The 25,210-nt window shown below is 41.8% G+C and overlaps 1 protein-coding gene across 1 annotated transcript; it reads right to left on the bottom strand.

Moving 5' to 3' along the window:
• REEP5 (receptor accessory protein 5) lies at window positions 1–23,723 on the bottom strand. Its single transcript, XM_087742091.1, has 5 exons — window positions 23,509–23,723; window positions 23,205–23,298; window positions 10,046–10,184; window positions 3,733–3,901; window positions 1–2,364 (listed from the first exon to the last, which is right to left on the bottom strand). Exons 1-5 carry the CDS (start codon window positions 23,624–23,626, stop codon window positions 2,315–2,317), a joined length of 570 nt encoding a protein of 189 aa, XP_087598217.1. The 5' UTR covers window positions 23,627–23,723; the 3' UTR covers window positions 1–2,314.
• Window positions 23,724–25,210: the final 1,487 nt, after the last annotated feature.

Genomic DNA, 25,210 nt, shown 5'->3' with positions numbered 1-25,210 from the left:
TCCTGTAAGAATCTCTTTATTTGCATCCATTTTTATTTAGCACATTACAACTTCAGCACAGACACGGAGCAGATGCATGTACCAACATTTGCACATAAATGTTGTGAAGAAGACTTTTGAGAAGAGCACTGATCTGTGGGGCCAGCCCGGTGGAGTTACTTGCAGGAAAGGATAACCTGCTGCAGAAATTCAGTCATTTCTACTTGCATCAAGGCAAACAACAAGATCAAGTTCTGTTAACAACAGATGGTAGTTGTAGTTCAAGTAGAAATCTGACAAAGGAGCACTGAATTTAGCTGCTGGTCAAGAAATACCAAGTTGTAAAGACATCAACAAGAAGTTGATTTAAAGCCTAACTGTTAAGTCCTAAGAGAGATGTGAGGGAATGTTTTAACACTTACCTAGAAATATATTATCCCCATTAATAACAGTGGAAGAACTGTTGAGTAGTAGATATACACAGTTGGTAGTGTTTAAAACACAGCACTAGGGTTTAGTATGGCTTACAGAAAAGTTCAGTGGGCGTAAGACAGAGGAAGGTAAGACAAGAAATTAAACCACTTAAATGGTGAGTCACTTCAAACTTTTTCCTTGCTTACATCTACAGCTTTGCTGTAAACTTTATCCTCTTCAGCACATCCACTCATAACAAAAAGTTGTCATGGAATGATTAGCTGTGATATTTTACATTTTTTTCCTCCAAATGAAAAGCTGCATGCCGTCCTACAGAAAATGATGCCCAGTGGGTCTCATACTTCCCTATCCGAGTTGACAGCCGTGAAGGGCTGCGTTTTCCAGCTTAGAGCTTAAAATGCTTTCTCTTAAGTCACTTTCACATCTCTTCTTATAACACATATCTCTCAAATTCAAAACTGACCTGCTGAGTTGCACTGTGTGCTTTATTATTTTGCAGTTCTTGCATCTGGAAATTTACAGTGAGTGCTTATATACCAACTTGTTGCAGAAAGCCAAAAGCCTTCAAAAGTCTATTTTAAGATTAAATCTTTTGAATTTAAGAATGTGGACCAGAAGTCCCCTTTTATCAAATGAAAAGCTTAAGCTTACCTTCTGTGTGTTCTGTGAGTTAAGAACTGACATAGCATTACTGTAGGCTTTAAAGATGTCAGCACGGAGATAAGAACAGGGAGATTTCAGTAACTCATGCTGAATGTGTTGAAAATACTGCAGTGTGAAAAAGTAAATACAGATGCAGATCTAAACAAAACTATATTCTTTTCCATTGATCGCAAAAAAGCCTTTGTTCTCTTAACAACTTTGGTTGCCTTCTTACTGATTGGTCAGGAATATATCAAGTAACAACAACAGCATCTCTATTCAGGAAGTTCTGGTGCTCATGCAGAGTTGTTCTTAGTACAGGCAGAAGAGATTACAGATTTTTATGAGCAGAAAAAGCTCATGGGAGGTTGTAGTCCACGCCATTAATGATGTACTTCTGGGCAGTTAACATTTCAGCAGGACTTTAGGAAAAAGTGTTGGTAATGGTATCGCTCCTTAGCGAAAGGTGGTTTGTGCTTTTGAGTGTGATCTTAAAAGGCACTCTATTAACGATTTTAGATGACAACTTTATTTAGCAAGAAGAGGCAAGGAGTTGTACTTTAGTCACTCTGTGCTAATCTTGTGCAATTTAATGCATCCATTTCCGGCTAATTACTTAACGCTAATATAAGCTTCATCACTTGAATGAAGTTACTCTTTCCTATATTTAGTATCTATTAATTTAAGAAGACACACACTGTACCAAATATTGTGTTACAATGAAACATGCAACAGTGAATAATCTCTGTGATCAGGTGCCTAGAACACGTAATTTCATCATTTACAACTGTATTGGTGGGGAAGACATTTGTTATGCCAGCTCTCACAATAATTTCCTGTATATTCAAGAAGATCCGTTCAGACCAGTATTTTCCTTATACAATAGCTTCATGTTACCAGATGCACCACAGTCAAAGTGTTAAGAGTAATTACATACACAAAGAGACAACTAAAGTGCAGAGCCTGTGGGATATATACTTTTTATTTATGTTACTGCAGAAAGATTACTGAAAGATTTCTTCTGCGTGAAGATGAATAAAATATTCTCATTAAGCTTCAGATGCTGCCCACTGCATTGCTTTTAAATAAAAAAGCTTACTTTCTATACAGACACAGCAAAGTAGTAAGCAAACTTACAACACATTCCTTTAATATATCAAAATGTTTCCAAGGCAATATTATTAAAGTTATACCACAGTTCCCAGTAACATCAAGCTTCATATAGGAGGTCGTAGGGAAGCTTTATCCAGTTAACAGTTTAAGTGCTCTTCTTTTCTTCACCCAGTAAGTTCACTGTTGCTTTCTTGGCTACAGGAAAAGAAAAGCAAGTTTAATCTTACAGAGTGGCTTATTCAGTGTTCTTCAGCTGCATAAAAAAAAAAAATTCCTTTTAGGTCACAAAAGAAAATCATAGCTTTTGTATACACATACACACACATAGTGATAAAACTGATCATATAAAGATTTTAAAAAATAAACCATAAGCAAGGAGCAGCAAAATAAACAGCACAAACTGGCTTATAACTATAGTATCAATGAATTAGAGCTGCTTACAGTGTTTAGGACGTACAAGTTAACAGTAAGAAATCTACTACCAAGCTGATGAAATAGGGCTGGAATAACGCTAATGTGTGTGTGCATGCATGCATATGTGAATGATTTCTTAAAAGAATATATACATGTGGAAATCTTTATATGTAAAAATAGGAAAAAGAAAAAACTAGTAATGGAATGAGGACAGAAAAATCCAACATGGAAGAATATTATTTAAGATACCTGTCTAATGGTAATTATTCAGGAAGGGTCATGCAGCAAATTTTCAAGCGTAGCTGATAAAGGCAGATCATTTAAATACTGACACGAAAAGTGCTTAAGTTGGTAAGAGGAAATGAGACTGCATGCGTTGCTTGGGGGAAAGGAGACTTAAGGTGCTTTGAAATATCTTACAAATAAATTTCCTTTCAAATGAAATTTAAATAAACCTTTATTTGAGCTACTCAATACATTTCCTTCTCTTATTCATAAAACTATCCTCAGATATTTTAGAGTATGAGGGTCCACTACAGAATGCAAGGAAATAAAAGCAAAAATTAAGCACTCTACAGGCTGTGATAAAATTTATTCTAACCAAATAAAAACCTAAGTAATTTCTTTAAGAGTGGGTTCAGAATCCTTTGATCTCCAGAGGAAGGAAAAGTACAAAAACTTATAGATGGGAAAACTTCATTTCATATGTTGCTGTTTATTGGAGTTGCTTTACTACACAATTGGCAACCCTTCTATGCTACCAGGTACTTGAGACGGTATTTTAGGAGACACAAGAATACACTGAAACAATAACTGTATTTATGGAAAGTATCTTGTGAGGATGTCTGGACCTGCCTCTAGAGAGAGCGTTTACAGTGATACGTATGCTGGGAAGACACACAAACTAACGAGCCGTTTCTTCCACTCATACAGCTTGCACTTATTCTAGCATAACTGCAGTCTAGAAAGTAAGATCCACTGTGATCCTCTCTTCCTGGCATCTTCACCCAAACTTAACTTCTCCATTATAATTTACATAGTCTTCTTACAATTTTTTTCCCCCAAAATGATGAATATTAATGGTAATATTAGAGTTGCACAGGGAAATTCCTCCTACTTGCTGTGATTAACGAATGGCCTTCTCCTCACCTTCTTTAGTGATGGTATCTGCAGTCTCTGCAGCCTTGTCTTTCAGGTCTTTAACAACGCTGTCGAGCTGAGCTTCGTGCTTCAGGAAGAAAGGCCGGATAATTCGATGATAGAGAAACTCTGCCCCATTAGAAGGACTTGGAGCCATACACCACAACAGGAAGCCGCACTACAACGAACAAGAACATCTGTGTAAGTAGAAGAAACGAACAGGAGACAAGGCGTACTGTGCCTTCCTGACCGGGCCACTGACTTGAGCGTATTTAAAACAGTACATCGTCCCCTTCACTTTGAACGGTCACAGTCCCGTAAGTATGCACGTCAGTATAGTTACGCACAGTGAATCTTTATATTGGAATAATTTCATGGATACTGATACGGTAAAGGAGGAGGGCTGTAGTAGTAAAGCTAATATGGTAACAGGTGTAGCAAGATTGCATGTACTTTTTTTTTTTTTTTTTTAAAAGGTGGAAGTATAAAACCTGATTAGACAAAATGTTAGGCGCTCTGGTTCCTTCTAAACTATCTGGCACAGGCCTGACTGAAGGTCTAGGTCCCTAAATCACTTAAATCCAGCCAAAACGTATCCCTGTCCTCTCTGCCTCCCTGCTTTGAAAATGCAGCAGGGGAAAGAATGGGGTTTTGTGCATCCCAGAGCTAAAGCGACAAGGAGGAAAGATATATCCAACCTACACATTGCGCACAGGCAAGGGTAATGCTTTTGGATCGCACAGTTTAGGCATAGCTTTTATAGCACAATCTGCTCTCTGGAAAAAAAAAAAATAAAGTGAACAGCACTGTGCGTGGGGTAATATTTCTGCATCTCACAAAGGGAATTGGAAAGACAGCTGTTACGTGTATTACAAATACCTGTCTTGACTACTGCAGTACCTCTATTTGGCTTCAGTTCCACCATCATATGCAATACAAAGATAGCTATGCAAAACACGATCAAAACATTTAAGGGACAGGAAATGCCCTAACTAAATTTGCTTGAGCTCTGAAAGTATGTATATAAAGATTTTGCAGGATAAAACTGCAACAAAATGAAGCAATTTTTCTCAGGAATTGTGCTGTTTTTTCCAGACACAAATAGAACGATATTATTCCGTGTCAAAAATCTTTCCAGAAAATAAAGGCAGAACAGCTTTTCATAGACCATTTTTTCTTACAGCACGAAACAAAACCACCCTAGCCTCAGCCAAAATGTGCTTTGTTTTGGTTAGACATGATTAAATGTTTGAGAATTTCCACACATTTTTAGGAGGGGAGGGAGAGAGGGAGAAAACACAACCAACAACAACTCCTCAACTCTTCCTCCTGAAAAAAAAAACCACCACACAATTAGCTAAGTTAGGCACTAAAAGTCAAACTAATCATTTAAACTACAATAAAACCGTAAGCAACTTAAAAGTCTGCATTTAAATACAGTACCACTTATTTAAATAGCTTAGATTTCAGAAGTTTTTCAGTTTCCACAGCAGTATCTACAGCAGCCGAAGAGATGTTTCAATGCATGTGCTAGAGCTTCTGAAAGTAATTTAAAAAAAAAAATATAAGCAAAGTTTCTTATTTATGAGGTTTCCAGTACACTGCATAGCACAAAAGCATTTCCTAGAAACTCGTTCTATCACAGTATCTTTTCAGAATCCCGCTGTGCCTAGCCAGGCATTTCTGTCTCCTCTCCTTCCCCTCATACTTCTGATGTCCCACTGTAAAACTGCGAAGACAGAACCACATCCAAATATTTGTTTTGGCATTACACAAGAAACTCTTAAATAACAATTTGGCCATTACAAAGTGATTTAAGTCATGAGAGGTTATTTTAAAAGAAAGGGTCTGATTTGAGTTTAACAAAAATAAATAAAAAAAAAAGATAATGAAATCCTTTTTCAATTATGAAAACCACATAGTCTTCTTCAGGCAAGCCTTCCAAATATTTTAGAATATCTCCCCTCTTTTCTTCCACACATAAGGAATATTGAGCTTGAATGTTCTGTAGGTTCTGCTCTTCATACCTGTAAAACCTTGGCTTTGTCCTCACTGTAGCGCACACCACAGCAAAACTGATCCCCTGATGCACATCAGTTGAAGAAAACATGTACTGTTTTTGGAGGAGATTGCTACTTCTTTTTTCTTTAAGCTCATTTCTCATTCCCCTTGCCCCAGAGAAAATCAGTTACGATATATTTGGAGCTGGAGAGGTACCTTGACAGGCTGTCTCTTTGAAAAGGATCACTGATTCCTGGGGATAACAACTGCCTTCTACAGAAGATTCTGCCAAACCAATTCACCCCTCTTAGGCAAGCTTTAAGCTTTCTTCTTTAAACTATTTCATTGTGGTGTCAGAACAGAATGACTTAAAAAGAGTGTTTGCCCAGAAGACAAAGAAAGGTTTTTCAAACTAAAGTGTCCACCAGTGAGAACGCCTACCAGGAACATTTCAATGAATTAAAAGAAATAATTCAACATGCAATAAAATTTGGCACCAGTAGGAAGCAACTGATGTAGTATCATTAAGCATGATCAGAGAAAATAAAGGCAAAAAGTGATGGAATATCAGTTTTCAAAAGCTTCTATTATTTAGAACTTAATGTAACAGAAGAATAAATTCTAGTATCTTATGTTGTTATCTTTCATTAAAGGCTGAGAAGTATATTAATTTTATTTCCTGTTAAAGAATACCTGGCCAATTACTGATAGTTATTTTACCTGTCCCAATATACAAAGATGTTACTTAGTTCTCCTTTGTTTTAGGAAATCCCTCAGCTGTAAGTCCAACTTCCTCTGAAACTAAAAGAAATGGAAATTTCCCTTTTCTCGCCTAAGAACAAAATCAGTCATTTTGATTTTACAGCTTTGTCACAGTATAGTCAAGGAAAAAAAAAATCAAATCTTTTATAGTTATAGATTTGTTCTCAAATACCTGTTACTTTTGAAATGTACTGAAATAGACATTTATGTACATTTTCTAGAGGACACATACCAAAGTTGCAAATCTCAGTCTTTTCAAAGCTTGAGAATGTCAGACTTAGTTTATTTTTCCCTTGTCTCTCGTGAAAGTGAACTAACATGAGCTATTAAAAATAGAGTGGTTTGTAAAAAGGTCCAGAAAGCTCAGAGTGATAAAATTGTTAACTGAAAAAAAAAACCAACCCAAAACCTATATTCTTTGCGACCCTCCAGACCAGCCAGAGGAAGGAATGGAATTTGTGTAATAGGGTGACTTCCTTAGGCAGACACCAGAGCTGGGTCTAACCCACCTGGATCTGGTGCTAGCAGCTGTTCTTGCCTGGCAGCACAAAACCGAATACCGCTGGGTTTGCTACTACAGCAGAGGAAGCTGAGGAACACCGCAAGCATGCCCATGGCCAGTTCCAAGCGTCTACAGACAGAAGACTATCAAAACCCAAGACACACCTCATATGACCACAAACATGAACACACTCCTAACAGACAACTGCAGTCATTAAAACAAGGTCTTTATTTTAACGGAAGCGGAGTAGCTCTTTAGTTGAAACCAATAATTAATTGCACGGGGTGCACGGGTGAGAGGAGAGGATCTCTGTCGTGAAGCAGAGTCAGACTGCCACATTTGGCGTGTCGCTACACTCACAATGACAGCTCCCACTGCTTCATTTGAGTGAGTGCCTCGTAGCAGCAGTCTGCATAATGCACCCAGTGTGACATGTCTGCTAGGAACTCTGTTCAGAAATAGCATTCTAATATTTCAAGACAGAACTCGGGAGTCTTCTCTCCTTCCCATTACCAAGAATACTCCTAGGATGATAACCTCTGCTACAGCCTGCTTCACTCGCTACAGTATTTTAATACCTGAATGCCAAAGAAATCTTCAAATAATTAACAGAAGTATTGAAAACCAGATCACATACACATGAAATAACGAGTTGCATGCATGTCCTGTGCTTCAGAGAAAAAAAAAAAAAGCAGATAAATAAAAAGTAGGCATTACAAAAAAACCACAAAACCCAAGAAATCTCAAAACAGTTTTCAACTGGAGAACAAATGCATATGCAAATATCATAACATATTCAAAGGAGTTCTTGAACACGCCTTTCTCCCACCTGTAAAAACTCCTAGTGTGCTGAAAGCTTTGAGGTGACAGAGCCTAGGTTCTGGACTTAGAGGAATATGGGAGCAGCTATGATCAGTGTCTCAGCCCTGCACATCAAGGTACGTGGAAATATTGAGCAGCTAAAACTCAGTCTGGACTGGAAGCTACAAGCTGTATCAAATAAATGTGAATATGCAAATTTAGCATATTTGGAAAATGAAAGTGAGCTTGAAATTTGCATGAATGACATATCTGGGCTTCTGTTTCATTGGAGACATCACAAACTACAAGAGGTTTTACTCGTGGATGGACTGAAAGCTGGGAGCTGCCTGCTTCCTCCTTTTCCCCACAGGGAGTAACTTCCATCCTTCCACCCAGTCAGCAATGCTTTCTGATTCTCAGCCAACACCTTCTGTCTGCCTTTGCATCACAGAAGTAAACCTCTCCTACTACCCACTACTGAGAGCAAATACTTGACTTCTATGTGCCTTCAGCAGCTATTGTAGAAAGCTGTGCATTTACCATAATTGCTTCCTGTGTTTGCTTTTGCTGAGCAGAGAAAAGTAGCTTTCTGTTGATGCCACCACTGCATGTAAACGTGGCACTTCTGATACAGTATTATCAGAGCCATTTGTGGTTGGTCTTTATTTGCTAGGTCAACCTGAATTTCAATTGCACGTGCTCTTCAGGAGTGCTGTGCTGGCATGAAGAAATCATTGCCACGTCTTTTACCACCAAGAAGTTAAAAGAGCAGCTCTGAAAATACACTGTATGAATTCCCAATTGTGAGTGTACATCACTGCAGACAATGGGTAAAGTCATAATCCTGCTAAACTGTAAGGTGAAGTTGGGGATGTGAAATAACTGTGTAAGTGGTTAAGAACAGATTCTTCCAGTGCCATAAGCAATCCTTTTGGATCCTATTCAGATCAGATGAAATTGTACTTTGAATAACAAACTTTGAGTAACTTTCAGTTAACAGTAAAACTTTCACGCGTTTTACCCATGCTAAACTTCAAAATCAGCAGATTCTTCTTAAAAATTTTACAAAACCATTCGCTTAAAATGGAAAATATATTTTCATTTTTTATTAAGGGAAAAAAATTAAGGGGGGGGAGAGAGAAAGAGAATTAACTTTGTGAGACAGACCAGAATATTTTTAATTTGAAGCAGTAGTTCGAATTCGTGCTTTTTCTTAGGGACCTAGGGAAATTTAAGCATCCAAATGATTGCACAGTTGATGCCTGTTAAAGATTCAACAGGAATAACGCAGAAGCATAACCAAGCTCTCCAAGTCAATTTTTGTCTTTAAAATATGGCATTTCCTGGGAAAAGCATTTGGCAACATCAGACCTTACCCTTAAGATTTTACATGACCCCACCACAATAGGTGGCAAGTAAATCCTTTCAAGAACTTTGGTGGGACTAAAGCAGGCTAACAAAGCAAAAGAAAAGGAGTAGAACAGCCCACTGAAACAGAAAATAGGTTAACAGTTCTTTAAGCTAAACAACTGACTCTCCAGCAAGCTAGAATGTCTTGTACCCAAGAGCATACACGGTAATTGGCTATCTCCTAGAATAATTTAACATGTTAAAGTTGATTGACAATACACTCATGCCTTAGTTGACAAACAAAGCTTGGAACACATTAAGCAAATCACTGTTTGTAGTCAAACCACACTAACAAATGCACATTAGCAACAAGGTCCTCGGATACCTGCCACTTCCCTTCAAGAAAGCAGGCTTAATTGAAAATGAAGTCCGGATGATTCGAACTATTCTTATATTGCAATTTCCTTCTTTGCTCCCTGTAGCACAGATGTTAACACTTCCTTTTGCTGCCTTTGTGATTTTACTCTCCACTTTTGCTAATGTACTTAAAGCAAAAATAGAGCAGCTCTGTAAGGTTTACCATGTGCTGGCATTTTGCCCAAATTTACCTGAACACCAAGACAAAGAACTGTCCTTCTATGGTACAGCTACACCATTTCTTTTTCCTAAAACATGGCAGACCTTTCCCTGCCACCCATCCCAACTTCCCCTCTTGTCTCACAAAACCATGAGCCGTAAAAAGATCACTTTCATAGTGCTAAATTACATGTAACCTGCATCTAAAAATAAGGTGTGACCCGGGAATGGTTCCAAGGGAATATGTTGTCATCTATCCATTCTTGAAGACATTATATCAGTTACACCAAAGCTGTCATTTTAGGAGAGGGGTTACATGAACTAACATACCTTTAGCATGTAGTAGAAAGGGAACCAGGACAAAAAGATATCAGAGAAGAATTCCACTATGCTGAAAACACCATACACAACCCAGTAAGTCAGCCACTGCGTGTCATCATCTTTGCTGGGACTTTCAATGGCCTTGATCCTGTAAGGAAAACAAAACAAGTAAGCAGATCAGTAACATCAGTCTCATCTATAATGGTGAAGTTTTTATGACTCAGATTTGTTGTTAAATCTAAGTCCTCATAATAATTACTCTATATGCTCTACAGAAGAGAACTAAGTAGTATCTATCATACAGACAATGTCCCCAAGATCTTTGAAAAGCAAAGCTTTTCCCTACATGTCAGACTTCAAAAAGAAAAGATACTCAAGCTATTCCTAGCTCTGTGATTACAAAAAAAAAAACCAAACAAAAAAAACCAAACAAAAAACCTGAGCATCCTCACCTTGTTCATGATACAGTTTGTGGGACAGGGAAAACGGGATAATCTCTGGCCAGTTCCAGTTCTGGATGCATTGTGGTGATCCTGACCAGGAGACTATCGTACATTGAAGCATTAGTGATCCATATCTGAGTGAGCAGAGGCCTGTGCTGCACATACAGCCTGGCTTTCAGGCCTGTGCTGTGCTGCACAAATTCCCTGGTCACAGGGTAAACTCAGCAAGGTCACTGAAACAGAGGATCCCACAGGCAGCTCCCACTGGGTACCAGTGATGACACCACCTGCGTGGCCTTGCCTGTATCTAACAGTGAACATCTTTCCTCTCTGACAGTAGGAATGATGAATAGAGTTGTTGTCTTGAAAGAAAAAGCCTACAATAGCTTAAATTATCAAAATGGGGTACCCTTGTCTACAGATGAGGTCTGTACAATGTGCTGTGTGTGGATCAGAGGCCTGCTGCACAACTTGGGGTTCCCAGCAACTACAGGGATATAAGATTGTCTATACTACTCTCTGTTTCTCTATAATGTTAGCTCTAATAAATAGCATTTAAATGAAGCTTTACAGAATCTGAATGCCTTTCTTACCGGGATCATAACAGACCAGCACCTCCTGGTGCAAATAGCATCTAGACAAAAATTTTAAATCTAGTTCAGGATTTTGAAGTGAATCTCAAATATCTTTACTCATAATGGACATGCGCTAGGTTCCTCTTTGAAAAGGTAAACCACAAGATTTGCTCTAACCGCTAACAAGCACCTGGTCTACAAAAGCAGAGCAGATCCAGTACGCCCTGCCCCATACAGTGAGGACTACGTATCTGCATCACCAGTTGTTCTGCTCTATAAATCCATTCCTACAGGACTTGCAAATTCTGATATAGACTACGGTATTAAGAACAGGGTGGAGCAGCCTCTAGTAAAGTCTTGGGCTTCCTGCATAATGACTGACTGGGTTTTTGTTCTCCAATTGCTAGGGGAACGCAGTTCAAGTTTACACAGTTCTAAAAATAGGAAGTTGAGACAAAGACGGACATGCGCTTCCTTCAGTAAAAGCAGTGGAGACTCTGGACTTGCCGAGTTCCAGATTAGCACTGTAAGAAGTTTTGGAAGGAAATGCTAGCAACTGTAAGCCTGATAATGTAAAGCTTAGAAGTATTAAAAATTTAGCATTTGTCCTCTCCACTCGTGCTGTAGGATTAAAACCTGTAGACTCAGTTTAATGAATTTAGTTTTAATTCTTTTATAACTTTTTCCTTTAATATCAGCTATACTGTTGCTGAAGCAGCACTTGTGGGACATATCAAAGGTGCAAAGTTTCCTTTTAGTTCATAAAAAAAACCTGGGAGTTAGGGAGGTTTACAAAATAGAAACCAGACAGATGGCTGGCTGTGAGTACATTTCCTGATTTGTGAATTGAGAAACCCTTTGGACTCTGTCACTTCCTAGTTCTGTTATTTTTTTTAATTAATGAGAAAAAAAAAAATCAATCACGTGACATGCCTTATGTTTTAGCAAAAGCACTGGCTAACCCACCACATGCAGAGAGAACTGGCACAGCTACTGGATTGAATTACTCTGAAATGCAATATGAGGATCGGATACTTAATTTATGCATTATTTCCATTAGAGTTTGTGGCTGGCCAGCAGGGTCCTGCAACGGGAAGAGCAACGGCCCTTGCCATACCCCATCATGCACAATAAGGCACTGTTACTGAGGTACTGCTGATCAGCACAACTGGAAGAACAGGTTTTCCACAGGTGGACGGCAGCAGGTCTGCTTACTGCTGTTGCTAACATCACAACGTTAGGAAACAGTAGTCTAGGCAGTCTGCTCAAAGACAGTGCCAACTTCAGCTGCTTCTGCCCTCCCACTATAAACCACATTTTTTCTATGCCCTCACCTCTCAGGTAGTCTAACACTGCCTGGTGCAGGGGCCCTACAAAAAAAAAAAAACCAAAACAACCCACAACAAACACCACAGGAGGTATGGGAGAGGGCTACTGATCTATTTTCAAGGTGTGAAACTATACTTCTGGAGGGAAAGAAAAAGTAGAAGTGACTAGTAGGGAAGTTAGAATGGTGGATAAATGAAGGAGAGAATGGAACTAATTGCAAAGTTTCTCAGTGTTAAGGAAAATTTGCTGTAGGGGTTCATCGTGTGATTTCTCTGGTTCTGCTGACAACTTCTCCATTAGAGGCATACAGGGGAAGGCTTAATTTACCACAATAAGCATGCTAGCTTGGTATTTGTGACAGAACACTCTGCAGTGAAACCACTAACAGCCTTGCTGTTTTCCAGTCATCGTCTGAAGCCATCTATGGATTTAAGGAAGTATTGTTTAATTCTTTTTAACATTACTAAAGTCATCTTAGTATTCATGAAAATCAGTTTTCATTAAAAAAGCTTAGAATCTCCAATTTTGTGGCAAAGGGCAGATGACATATCACTGTGTCAATGAGGCATGCTCTGTTATCTTCTCTCCTGTGAAAATGGATGGCCTTTGAGAGCTCCTAAATGCAGTGCCATGGGTGTGCTCCCTTTGAATGTTCACCATCTGCTGCTGCAGTTCCTTAAGGTGATGTCTTGAAGGGCTTACATAAACAAGACACTTTCATGGTCAGTCACAAGCAGCAGTACTACAAGTAGTCAAAACCCCACCTGATTTTAATAAGCCAATATGCAGTATTAAATCCACATGCGGTGTTTTCTTGCACACTGTAGGAAACAGCACATTTCCCCTTCTCTAACGGCCTGATCTAGGCAGGCACATCAGACAAACTCAGGTGGCAGACCCCTACCACACCCACTAAGGGAACAGCCACCTCAGCAAGGAAGGAGGGGCACAAACTGCATCTGTTAGCAGTGACTCCAGTCCCAATCCCATTGAGTGGGAGGGATGGAAGGAAAAAGCAGGATATACCAGGGCCACCGGTAAATGAAACTTTTATCTGAAGTCAAGGAAAGGCAAGTATTTTATAAATAATCTACTTCTCAATGGGAAATACATCCCTCAGCTGAGACTGCCAGTGGAAATCCATAGTCTAACATGCCCCTGTTCAATAAAAGGACAAAAGTCCTTTGCTAGTTATACACTATTTCAATAGTAAGTCACAGAAAATACTCCTTATCCAAGAACAAATAAGTACAGCAAGTTATGTAGAGTATCTGAACGGATAGGTTTTGTGTCCATTTATCACTGTAGTGTTTTCAACATGAGAATCCCACCCTAATTAGACTTATAAGTTATTCTGTAAGTTATTAGGTATTATCCTGGTGTAATGCTCTGCACAATCAACCTTAGGAGATACATCATATATGTTACTTCAAGCCAAGAACATTTTATTCTACTCCATGTTAAGTCATGGATCAATCAGTCTGATATTCAAAATGGAATCTCCATCAATAACTGAAAAGATATAGATCAGGAGGCATTGGTAGTACAGCCAACTTTAGGATAGCCTTCTTGTAATGGTTATTTATACGTTGCAAGAGCAAATAAGTCAGTCTCTTTAGCACATAACATTAAGAATTCCTAACAAAGGAAGGAGCATCCAAAGCCTATAGTTTCAAATTTAAAAAGGAAAGAGATACGGTCAGGTTTTTGTAAGTTTTTTCCAATACTGATATCACTAAATTCCATGTTAGTTATGTGTAGTAATTACACATCACAAAGGATTTTATATGGTGCTTACACAGTAAATGTAGAGGACTTCAAATAAAGCCTCAAACAACTATTTACAGTAGTTCTGCACATCAGAGGTAAGAGCAGTCACTAGGATCAGCTTCCAGTAGACTGGATGGTAAAGACCACAGCTCAGTTCTTTCAAAAAGAGATGCCTGTCCAGCAGTGAAAGTGGTCTGCCATAGGCCAGCATTGCAACTTGTGCAGGCAGATGGAGAGCTGAGTAAAAAACTTCATTTTCAGCCAGATGTTTCTCAATAACTTTGCTAGCTGGTGATGCCAACAGGGAAGAACAGGGGCTGCCATGCTCTCCAGTGGCCCAGGGCTCATATCAGCTATGTAGCTACAGTATCAGAGTACCAGCTCAATTTTGACTGTGTGCATCCTAGAATCAGTCAAATTGAACTCTAGATCAAGTGTGGTTACTTTATCCTGTTACCTGATAGTAACAGATACTGGTCTAATTTTAGTAAGCTGCCAAGTTGAGTTCTTTCACTTAAAGCATCTGACTCATTTCAACGAAAAATCAGCTCTTTTCCAAGAAGTGACTATTACACACTCTTGAATTAGCTCTGACATAACAAATCATTGTTAGAGTTAATTCACACATACAGTACTCAGAGAATAAGCATATTATAAGTACACCAGTTATGAGCGTTTGTTTTGTTTTTGTTTTTTTTTCTCTTTTTAGCTGAGTCCAGCTAATAAGATGTGGAAGCCAGAAATAAAGAAAGAAATGCCAAATTTTATTGCTGTAGTCTCATACGCAGTGGTCACTCAAATCCCTGTAATTTACAAGATGTACCTCATGACTCTTGTATAAATAAAGTTACAAGTTTAAGACAAAAGGTTAGCCTCTGTTAAGCCCAGCATTCATGCTGTAGTTAGGGAAGACTGGACCATTTCGTGCCTCCTTCCTTCAGTTTTCTAATCAGAGCTATACTAAATGAGTAAGCAGGAATATTTGTGACCCTCTTAGCCAAGCATAACGTTTTTTTTCCCATTTAACTTAAAAAAAACGCTGAAATTACCTGTACTTCTAGGGCTTATACTTACTGGTCTGCCCCAACTCTTTACGGCAGGTTCTGGTGATTCAAAAATAATTTACTTCTAGCTACCTATCCAGACACCTGTGTGCGATCAACACTCCACTGCACCAGATATTTCCTCAGTTTGGTGCCTCCCTGTCATCCGCATTTCAGACTCATCTTGGCAGGCTGCTTCCGTGACATTTGGCATCATTTCAGTGAAACAAGTACCTGTGTATTTGTATTTGCTTTATCATTTTGTCTTCTACATTTTCATCCATCAGTTAAAAGCCTTCTCTCATCCATCTTTCCTCGTCCTTATTGACTCCAATAGCAGTCATGCATTTGCAGATACTGAAAAAAATCTTTGTGCCAAATGCACTTACAAAACTGCTGCAGTGTAAGTCTACCATCTCCCCTCTCTCAAAATTTTATGTACCCAGAAGATGCAGACAAACTAATGAAGGACAGCAAGGGGGGGCTCACTGTCCGTGCAGGGACAGATATTCATAGAATCATATAATGGTTTTGATTGGAAGGGACCTTAGAGATCCAACCCTCCTGCCATGTGCCGGGATACCTTCCACTGGACCAGGTTGCTCAAAGCCCCATCCAACCTGGCCTTGAACACTAATAGGGATGGGGCATCCACAACTTCTCTGGGCAACCTGTTCCAGTGTCTCACCACCCTCAATAGTGAAGAATTTGTTCCTTATAGCTAATGTAAATCCACCCTCTTTCAGTTACTAGAAGACAACAACAAACAACATGACGCTAGTACAAAGGGTTCTACCTTCGTTTCTTCAAAGGAAATGGAGACTGAGGCCACAAAAGGAGCACATGCCATTTTGCCCACCAGTGAAGCGAGTCCTAAGACTACATGGTAACTCAGCACAAAGCTAGATTCCTGCAAAAAAGCAGCAATCATTTCATTGCTCTCTGCTCATTCTTGGCCCAGTCTCTTCCGGAACAAGTATTTGTACAGCCACACAATGAGTCAGTTCCCCGGTTCTGACTCAGCTTAAAACCAGCTTCCCCAAAACACACACCCGCGGACACGCAAGCTTTTTTTGCTGGGATTAACATGCGTCAATGCCTCAGTCCAGCCTGACAAACCATTTGGTTACTGCTTGTTCTGCCACACAGGCCAAGCGATGCGGGTGGTGCTGGGCAGCAGGAGCTCCGGCAGGCTTCAGCTCTCCACTCCCAGAGAAGCTGTCCATGAACTCTCTCTGGAAGCGGGATTTCCTCCACTTCCACCCTTAACACTGGCAAGGAAAGTCACTGCAGCCTTCAGCGGGGCTCACCCGTGTACACAGTCTCAGGCTGAGCTTTACCAGCTTCACTACTGGCTGTACTTGTACACATTAGCCATTAGACCAGTACTGCCTGCTAGGGTCTAAAAAACACTGTTTTGGAAACCTCTGATCCCAGCTTATATTACAGAATACTTTCAGGGTGTCTTTCCTGAAAGTATTGACAAGAAAGAGAAGTGGTGTGCAGTGAGGGAGCTTTGGGAAAAGCCACATTTTACCTGCGTAGCGCAGAACATGCTGCATCCCACCAGAGGAAGCCACTTGCTAAGGATCCGCAACACAACGCTTCTCTATTGGTGACAGACAATTTTGTTAGCAGGAAAAAAAAACATTTCACATGCATTGGTTGCCTCTCCACAGCTGTTACTGTTTAGGGTGCAGGCACAGCGATCAAACACTACTGTTGTGACCAAATGGAGAAGAACTGGGCCCCTGCTATGTGCTTGCAACAATACGGAAAGAATAAAAGTTACATTTTCCTGTCAACCTATGCCGCACTGCAGAGACTATTTCAAGTGTAATTTTGTTACAGCTCTACTACTGGTTTTTTCAGTTCTGTCTACTGCAATATTGGCAAAAGAATTATAGCATGGCCTTAATTTATACAAATGTACAGTAAAGCATGAAATCATGGTGCAACATTTTCAGACTTGTCTCACTTGGTAAAACATTGCTGTTTCAAGGTAATCACCGTTTAAGGAGTTATTAAACTAGAAACAGAAATCCTACGGTTTTAATTATTGAAAGTAGTTTAAAAAATGACTCATCAGGGATTGGGAAAGAGACTCAAGTTTTAGGCTGAGGACTAACTTCTGGGTTGAGGCTGGTTTGCAGAGACCTGAAGAACTTCCTTCCTTGGTACAGTGCTAGCTCCTAAGCTGTGCAGCAACGAAATTTTGCAGTTTTTCTTTTTAAAAAAATTGAAGTTTAATCTAGTCTTCACAGACCCTCACATGAAAGCCTGCGTTTCTTTTCCTAACAGCCGAAGACAGTCTCATTAGCCTCATCTAAAAACTGTGCATCTTGTTCATCGTATGCATAGTGACAAGCTGGCTTCCTTCCTTTTGGGACAGCAAGATGTGGCCAGCTCTCCTGTGTCAGATAGTCCCATGGCTGTGAAGAAAGACTTTCAAAATATAACTGGAGTACATCACCACAACAAAACAAAGAGGAAAACAAGAAAAGCAACTAACCGTACTCCGCATGTTTTTAATCTCACTTTTTGACTTTAAGCTCACTTTTTCAGCATTTAGGATCTGCAGTGCCACACATTAAATGTTAGAAGCATTGTGACTCACCAGGAGGAAGGGTAGTTTAAAAATATATTCCAGCAAGCCCCACTGATGCAAGTCTAACTATTCCCTAAACCTCTGTAAGCCTACATCAACCAAGTTGCTAGAGGTCAATACGGTAAGAGAGAGGAGCGCATGCAAGGTGCAGTACTGCAGTGCATCCTGACCAAGAAGGTCTGCTAAAATGCCTTCATTTGTCCCTCAAACATATCCGCAGTCCCTAAAAATAGTATCTACATCAATTAGAAACTGGAAATCTTTCAATGAGTTTAATTCAGATTGTGGACCCATCTGTATAAAAAAAGACCTCTAACTTTTTAACCTAAATTTAAGATACGGAAGATAAATTCATATTTTCCTACAGTTATCGTAATATTAGACTCTCTTGCATCTAACCACTTGCTATCTCTAGAAAGGAAAGCACATAATTTGTCCAACCAACAGATAAGATGGCTTTTATTTTAAACATGACACTCTAATACCTAAAAGACAAAAAGCAAGTATGTTTGGAGGAACTGATTTGGTAGAACAGATACAAAAAAGTCAAAAGACACTTTTTAGTGTCTAAAGCCACTTGAAAAGAGTATCAGCTGGGAGAGGAAACAGCATTAAGTGCAGACAAATTTGGAAACTTTCTGCTTGTATTTATACTGAGTGTTGTGAATCTGGTTAGACACACCAGCTCTCTCGAATCACTTTTATAAAGCAGCAGTGGAGCATTACTTCTGAACATTAGCACATCACGCAGCGTTTTCCACGAAGGAAAAAAGTAAGCATGCTCCTCAGAACTTCTTAGGAGAAAGCAAATTTGCTGCTGTAGCTCTCAACAAATACAGGAATGATTTTACATTTTCTAAACAACTGTGACCAAAGAAAAACAGCGTTCCTGTCTTAGAGGTATGGAAGAGGCAAAGGAACTAGGAGACAGGCTCAAGACACCATGACAGTATTCAAATTAACACTTGAATTGCGTGTTTATACTTCTCTACAATCAATCTAGATTGTTTCCTGTTTGTAAAATGCCATGAGCAGCACTTACATAGTAAAAACAGCTACACTGAAGTAACAGCATAAAATTAGCCAAAGCAGAGAGAGGCATGATTGTACTATATTGCTTTTCTCCCTTGAAGACACCAGTAATACGTTCAGACATTTTACTGCCTAAAGCTATTTCCATCTTGGCAATTTTTAAACCAAACATGACAGCACTTCTGAAATTTCTGATCCTTTGCACGCATTTCTTAGTCATCAAAGGCTCCCTTCCTGCTTGCACTCACTCTTCCTCTCTAATTTTTTTGAGGCAGTTAACCACCACTGGCTATGGGTGGAGCTACATTTAAACAGGCTAGCTCTGGAAAGTTCAGAGAAGCAGTGAAAACACTGGCAATGTTATTTATATACTGCCAACACTCACTTCTTCCATCTACTAGTCTGAATATTGCCTTGTGCAGTTAAAGCTTGCTAGAAGTATAAAAAGTTGCTTCTATCATCCGTGGTGAACTTTTCAATGCTGGTCTACTGCAAACACAAAAGCCTGCTAACAAATACTGGATTTCAACTTAAAATTAATTATTCTATTTCATCACATAGCACTTAACAGAATTTTAGGGTATAAGACTAGCATTTTATGACAAACTTCAATCCAGATTGTCTGACTTACTGGGAAACAGACAGATAACGTTTACCTGGAAAACTACTGCTTAATTTTGCCTATGTTAAGAGCCTCGGGTGGGCCCTTGCTGGTGACATGGCATAGAAGACTTGGATTTTTGGGAAGATTTTGTATTGCTAGAGAAGAAACTCCTCTGCGTATGAGACTAGTACAGACACACAAAGCAAAGCTGAAGGTGAACATGAGCAAAGGAGAAGGGAAAGAGCTGTGCCTGCCTGACACTATAACAGGCATTAGCTAGGGAGCTGCCCCCTCCCCTCACGTTGTCTTTGAGCCTTGGCCAAGACCAGCACCACAGTGATGTGAAAGCAGGCAGCAGCGCAGCTGCAGCTGTACCACTTCACACCGACAGCCAGGCACACCCCATCTGCCAGGTCTAACCCAGTGCCTACCGCCTCCAGCGCTTCTCCACTTGAAATTCGCACCTGCTGCACAGCACACGCTGACAATGAATACAGAACACGATGTAAATGGAAGAAAATAAACTACAGAATTATACAAGGCCTGACAGGCAGATACCTGCACATCCGTAAAAGTGTCCTGGTTTCATGTGCAAACAGACCGAAATCCAAGCTGAGCATCCTTCTCTGGGGTTGGGTTTTTTTTCCAATATATTTTCTTTCAGTCAAGCACAGAGATGAACAGTAACTACTGTGACCAAGGTAACCCAGAACTAAAATCCCAATAAAACAGATTTGGAACATGCCTAATGGGTCACTCACCCAGTCACCTGTTTGCCATTTTAAACAACTGTAAGGACAGGGGGCCATCTCCCTTGCAGAACACGGACACCTGTCCCACTCCTTCATGAGTGTCTTTTCTGCTGAACAGAAGCCTGACCCAGTACTTTGTTGTTTCTCACTTTAAACAATTCAGTCACTGACAATGCAGAATTGATACACTGATCTACTTCACAACAGAAGAAAGTAAGTTAACTGGGGAAAAGTAACCTATTTTTTCTCGTTCAGTACCTGAGACATTTCAGGCTTGGATCCATTGCTGAAACACCTGCGTAAACATCAAACTAACACCCTGCACAATATGTTCCGTTTACAGCTCCTGACCTCTTTCAGAACCCACAGCTTTTACAGCAAAAGCCATTTGAGGGTATTTGCAGCTGATGAAAACAGCTGAAAACTGTTTTCTGCCCAGTGCTAGGAAGCAAATCTCACTACGGTTAGTTCACATAGCAGGCTCTTCAGCTGTCTCACCCTGGCTAGCATTATTAATGCTTTGGGTCTTTATGCTTTATGAGCATGGGGACAGAGCTCGGCAGTACCCTAACTGCAGTACAGGAACCAGAGCAGCAAAAATGAAAACAGAAATCACTCCAGTAATTCAGCTTTATCTTCTTGCAGTTTAGCCATGCGTTAGGATAGAGATCCTACAGTAGATATGGAGAGCAGCATGGTAGCACCAAGATAAAAAGAAACCCATATGGTGGAAGAAGGGTAATCACCAAAGAGGGTTCTTGCTCTTTTTCACGGTCAGGCAGCCCATGCTTGACTCCAGACTCAAAGCCATCTCAGGAGACAGCACAGATGTCCCGGTGTGCTGCTATCAGACTGATCCCATAACGCTGTACAGGATAGCAAGGGCAATACTGCCTGTCCTGAGTCCACACACCTCATTCCCAAAACAGGGGAAACTTAACAAGACCACGAAATTGCGTGCAGTAGCATACGTCCTCCCATGTCTCCTCTGCACCCACACTGCTGGCTCTGCAGGCTTGCAGGCAGAGCAACACATGTGGGAAAATGCTACGTACCAGCTCTGTACTTGGGAGGGGAAGGGGAAGGGATCGAGCCCACCTGTGCTGTCAGCAGGCGGCTTCATAAGCTGGCTGCAGACTGCCACTGAAAGACAATGGCATGCAGCACATCACATGCGTTTTAAATTAGATTTTCACCCAAGATTATAATTTTCTCCTAAAAATATTTCAGCATTAAACAGACAGCTAAAGGGAAAGCATTAACTAAGCATGAATTGGAAAAAACAGAAGTGGCATTGTATTGATATGCATGTTATTCCTCATGGTTTTTTATTTAAGTAAAATTTGCAGCCAAGGACAATGGCATATGCACCCACTACCAAAAGAAAAACAAACAAACAAACTCAAAACACCCCACAGTACTAACATACAGGAGGTAACTTTTCACATTAAGATACATTTAAAACCGCCTTCCAACATGAAAAAGGGTAGACACCCTACAAAAAGATTTTTAAAAATTTATTTTCCAGATTTAGAAGAAAAAAATTTGGAAGATAAAAACCCATTGTTCATATTTGATTTGCTACTGTCTTGCCTCCAGAGTTCTAAGAGGTTTTATTATCAATTTATTCACCATAGTTGCATAACAGTGGATTTAAAATATAATCCCAAACCAGTTTTAAAACAAATTTAAAAATTTAAATAGGATTTTAGAAAGTAATTATGTAAGTTTAAGAGTGACCTAAGTCAGACACAAAATATTACATAAACGTAATTCCTACACAACTATTTTAAGGTTTTGAAGCTTTGTTGGCTATTTTCACTTTCAGATTTTAATGAAAAAATACCTTTTAACTAATCTTTTCACTAAGAATTGCCTTACAGAAAATAAAACCTAAATTTCTCCAGAGTTCTTGGCCTATAATCTCCTAAATTAGTGCTCACCGGAAACAGCATTTAGAAAAGTGTTGCTTAGTTTTAAGCATCACAACCATAAGACGTTTCAAGAGAGTCAAAAACTAAATCAATCTCCAACATCTCTGAAAAAAACAAAGGAGAAGGACCCTATTTTGTATTGCCCAGGAGCTAATTACAGAGAACATCTTTTATAAAAGTTGCTGACTGTATTTAAAGAGAGTTACGTAAAAGGCAAGCCCTCTGTTTCAACGATACAGCAGTACAGCTGGGAAGGACTTCCATTTTATGAACTTACTAGGCTACGCAGAAGGTTTTATTTAGTACATTTCTCAAGTCTCTTGGAACATAGTCCACGGTGGTCTTACTTAACGGGAAATACATTTTGGTCTAATACCAATATAATGCCCATGAAAGATACCAGATATTCTTAAAACCAAAACATCTAAGGAGGCTTTCCTTTGAAAAAATAAAATATTTTTAAGTCTTTTACACCCAAGAGGAGCTAGAGTGTCTTCCTTTCCACCCTCTCATCAGCTCGGTGGTTTTGGAGTAAACAGCACTCCTTCATGCATCTCTGCCTCCGGCCTGTTACCTTACCTAGTGCTTTGTATCAAACACAGGATGACACTGCACCAGCGCCTTCCTGCGCATCTGGGTGTGTCATCAACCAGAAATACCGCTGCCAGTTTTAGCAAATACTGTTACAACGGCGACTCTCCCTCCTGTTACCAGCAGCAGGTAAGACGCAGGGCTCCAGCTTCCCACTGAAGATGACAAAGCTAGGAACCCAAAGCCGAAACGTAACGCGCCAGGGGAACTGGTTTTCAGGTGTGGAAATTACCCAGCACCTCCCACCTGTAACTTCTTACGTAGCACTTGCCAGGTGGGAGAAACCTTGCTCTTCACTGAGCACCTTGCGCCTGTACGTGCTCAGGGAAAGGGGCGGGCGGGAGAAACACGGGGGAGCCTGGTCCCGGAATGCCACCGCGACAGACCGCGCGCCAGCGCGGGGCTGTGATTTCGCAACCGTATCCTCTCCCCCGCGGGTAGCACACGCGACCGTCGTGGTAAGAGGGGCAAAAGTCGCGACACTCACGAGATGTAGGCGGGGTAGGCGAAGCCGATGAGGTTGCAGAGCAGGGACGCGCCGTAGCCCACCACCAGGTACACGGCCACCGCCCCGACGATGGCTGCGCGGGGAGAGAGCAGAGAGCCGTTAGCGCGGGCGCCGGAGGGGGACGTGTCCCCGCCCGCCGCCGGGGGAGGACGCGGAGGAGCGGGAAGGGCGCGGCCGCCGCTGCCGGCCCTTCCGCCCCCGCCCTCCAGCCCCGGTGCGAGGCCCGGCGCCCCCCGGCCCCCAGCGCCTGAGGGGAGCCGGCGGGGCGGGGGTCGGAGCTCACCGGTGGCGATGTAGGTGCGGTTGACGCCGGTCTTGCTCTCGATCCGCTCGAGCACGGCGGTCATGCAGTTCTTCTCGTGCAGGAACCGGTCAAACCTCTGCCTCATCGCCGCCGTCATGGCGAGGCCGCCGCGGGCGCCCGCTCCTCAGCCTCCACAGCCCCGGGCGTACGGCGGCCGAGCGACAGGCTCCGCCTCTGGCGCCGCCCGTCCGCCCACCCACCCACCGCCGCGGCGGGAGGCGGCACCGCGCCCGGCCCCGCCGCCGCCGCCCCCGGCCTGCGGGGAGCGGCGGGGGGGGGGGCGGTGGCAAGCAGCGGGGAGCCATCTTCCGCCGGCCCTCGGAGCCGTGCCCGCGCCGCGAAATGGAGGTCGGGGGGCGCCGCCGGGCCTGGGCAAGGCCCCCCGCCGCCTTTCTGAAGAGCCCCGGAGGCGGGGCGCGCTGCGGCACGGAGGGAGGGGTGAGCCGGGTCTGCCGGCGGCCTCCTGCCCTCCTCGCCCCGCGGTCCGGTCCGGCGGCGGCCGCCTCCCTGCCGAGGCGCCGGGGCTGGTTTTTAAGCTTAGAGGGGCGGCCTGGGACGTGGCTGCAAGGAAGGTGCTGCTTGTTTAAGCGAGCAGGTAGTGAATCCCCTGCGTAAACGAAGCTGAGGAGAAGGAGGGCCCACACATAGCCAGCTCCAGCCGCCCAAAATTGCTCAAAAGATTTAAAAAACCAAGAGCAGTATGTGTTACCGCTAATTTCAGACGTGATGAGCAAAAGTCAGAAGCGGATGGTAGGAACTGACATGATGTAGAAGAAAGGTTACGACATCATCATTGCACAGCTACCCAAAAGGTGTGTGACTGGACTGAGGGCAGCGGTTCCTCGCTGTAACTGTACCCCAGAGTTCATGGTGTGCGCAATGTTCTTGCCACCTAAATATAATTTATTGGCTATGATGCAGTCCTGAAAACTTCCTTGGCCGGGCTGACCCTTCCCAGCAACTCATATGCATCTGACTCAGCATTACAACTAGTAACATAGACTCTCTATGCCTTCTTCGAACCGGTGTCACTCGTAAGTGTGCCAGAAAATACAAATCAGTCCTCTAAACATTTTTTGGTGTGTCTTACCTTCACCTAAGAAAAACTTAGGTATTGAAAGGCCGCAACAAGGTCTTCCCGCAGCCTTCTCTTCTCCAAGCTGAACAACTCCATCTCTTTCAGCCTTTCCTCGTAGGAGATGTGCTCCAGCCCTCTGATCATTTCTGTGGCCTCCTCTGGACCTGCTCCAACAGGTCCATGGCTTTCCTGTGCTGAGGACCCCAGAGCTGGATGCAGTACTCCAGGTGGGGGCTCACAAAAGCAGAGTAGAGGGGCAGAATCACCTCCCTCACCCTGCTGGCCACACTTCTTTTGATGCAGCCCAGGATACAGTTGGCTTTCTGGCCTGTGAGAGCACATTGCCAGCTCACGTCCAGCTTTTCGTCTATCAGTATTCCCAAGTCCTTCTCCTCAGGGCAGCTCTCAATCCCTTCATCCCCCAGCCTGTATTGATATCGGGGATTGCCCCGACCCAGGTGCAGGACCCTGCACTTGTCCTTGTTGAACCTCGTGAGGTTCACACAGGCCCATTTCTCCAGCTTGTCCAGGTCCCGCTGGATGGCATCCCGTCCATCAGGCGTGTCAACTGCACCACTCAGCTTGGTGTCATCTGCAAACTTG

Source organism: Nipponia nippon, unplaced genomic scaffold (assembly GCF_047370975.1).
Source record: "Nipponia nippon isolate SJK-2023a ecotype South Korea unplaced genomic scaffold, ASM4737097v1 scaffold_8, whole genome shotgun sequence".
In the NCBI taxonomy this organism is placed as follows: Eukaryota; Metazoa; Chordata; class Aves; order Pelecaniformes; family Threskiornithidae; genus Nipponia; species Nipponia nippon.
Note: the sequence above shows the minus strand (reverse complement) of the source record. Positions and strands in the feature narration are given on the sequence as shown.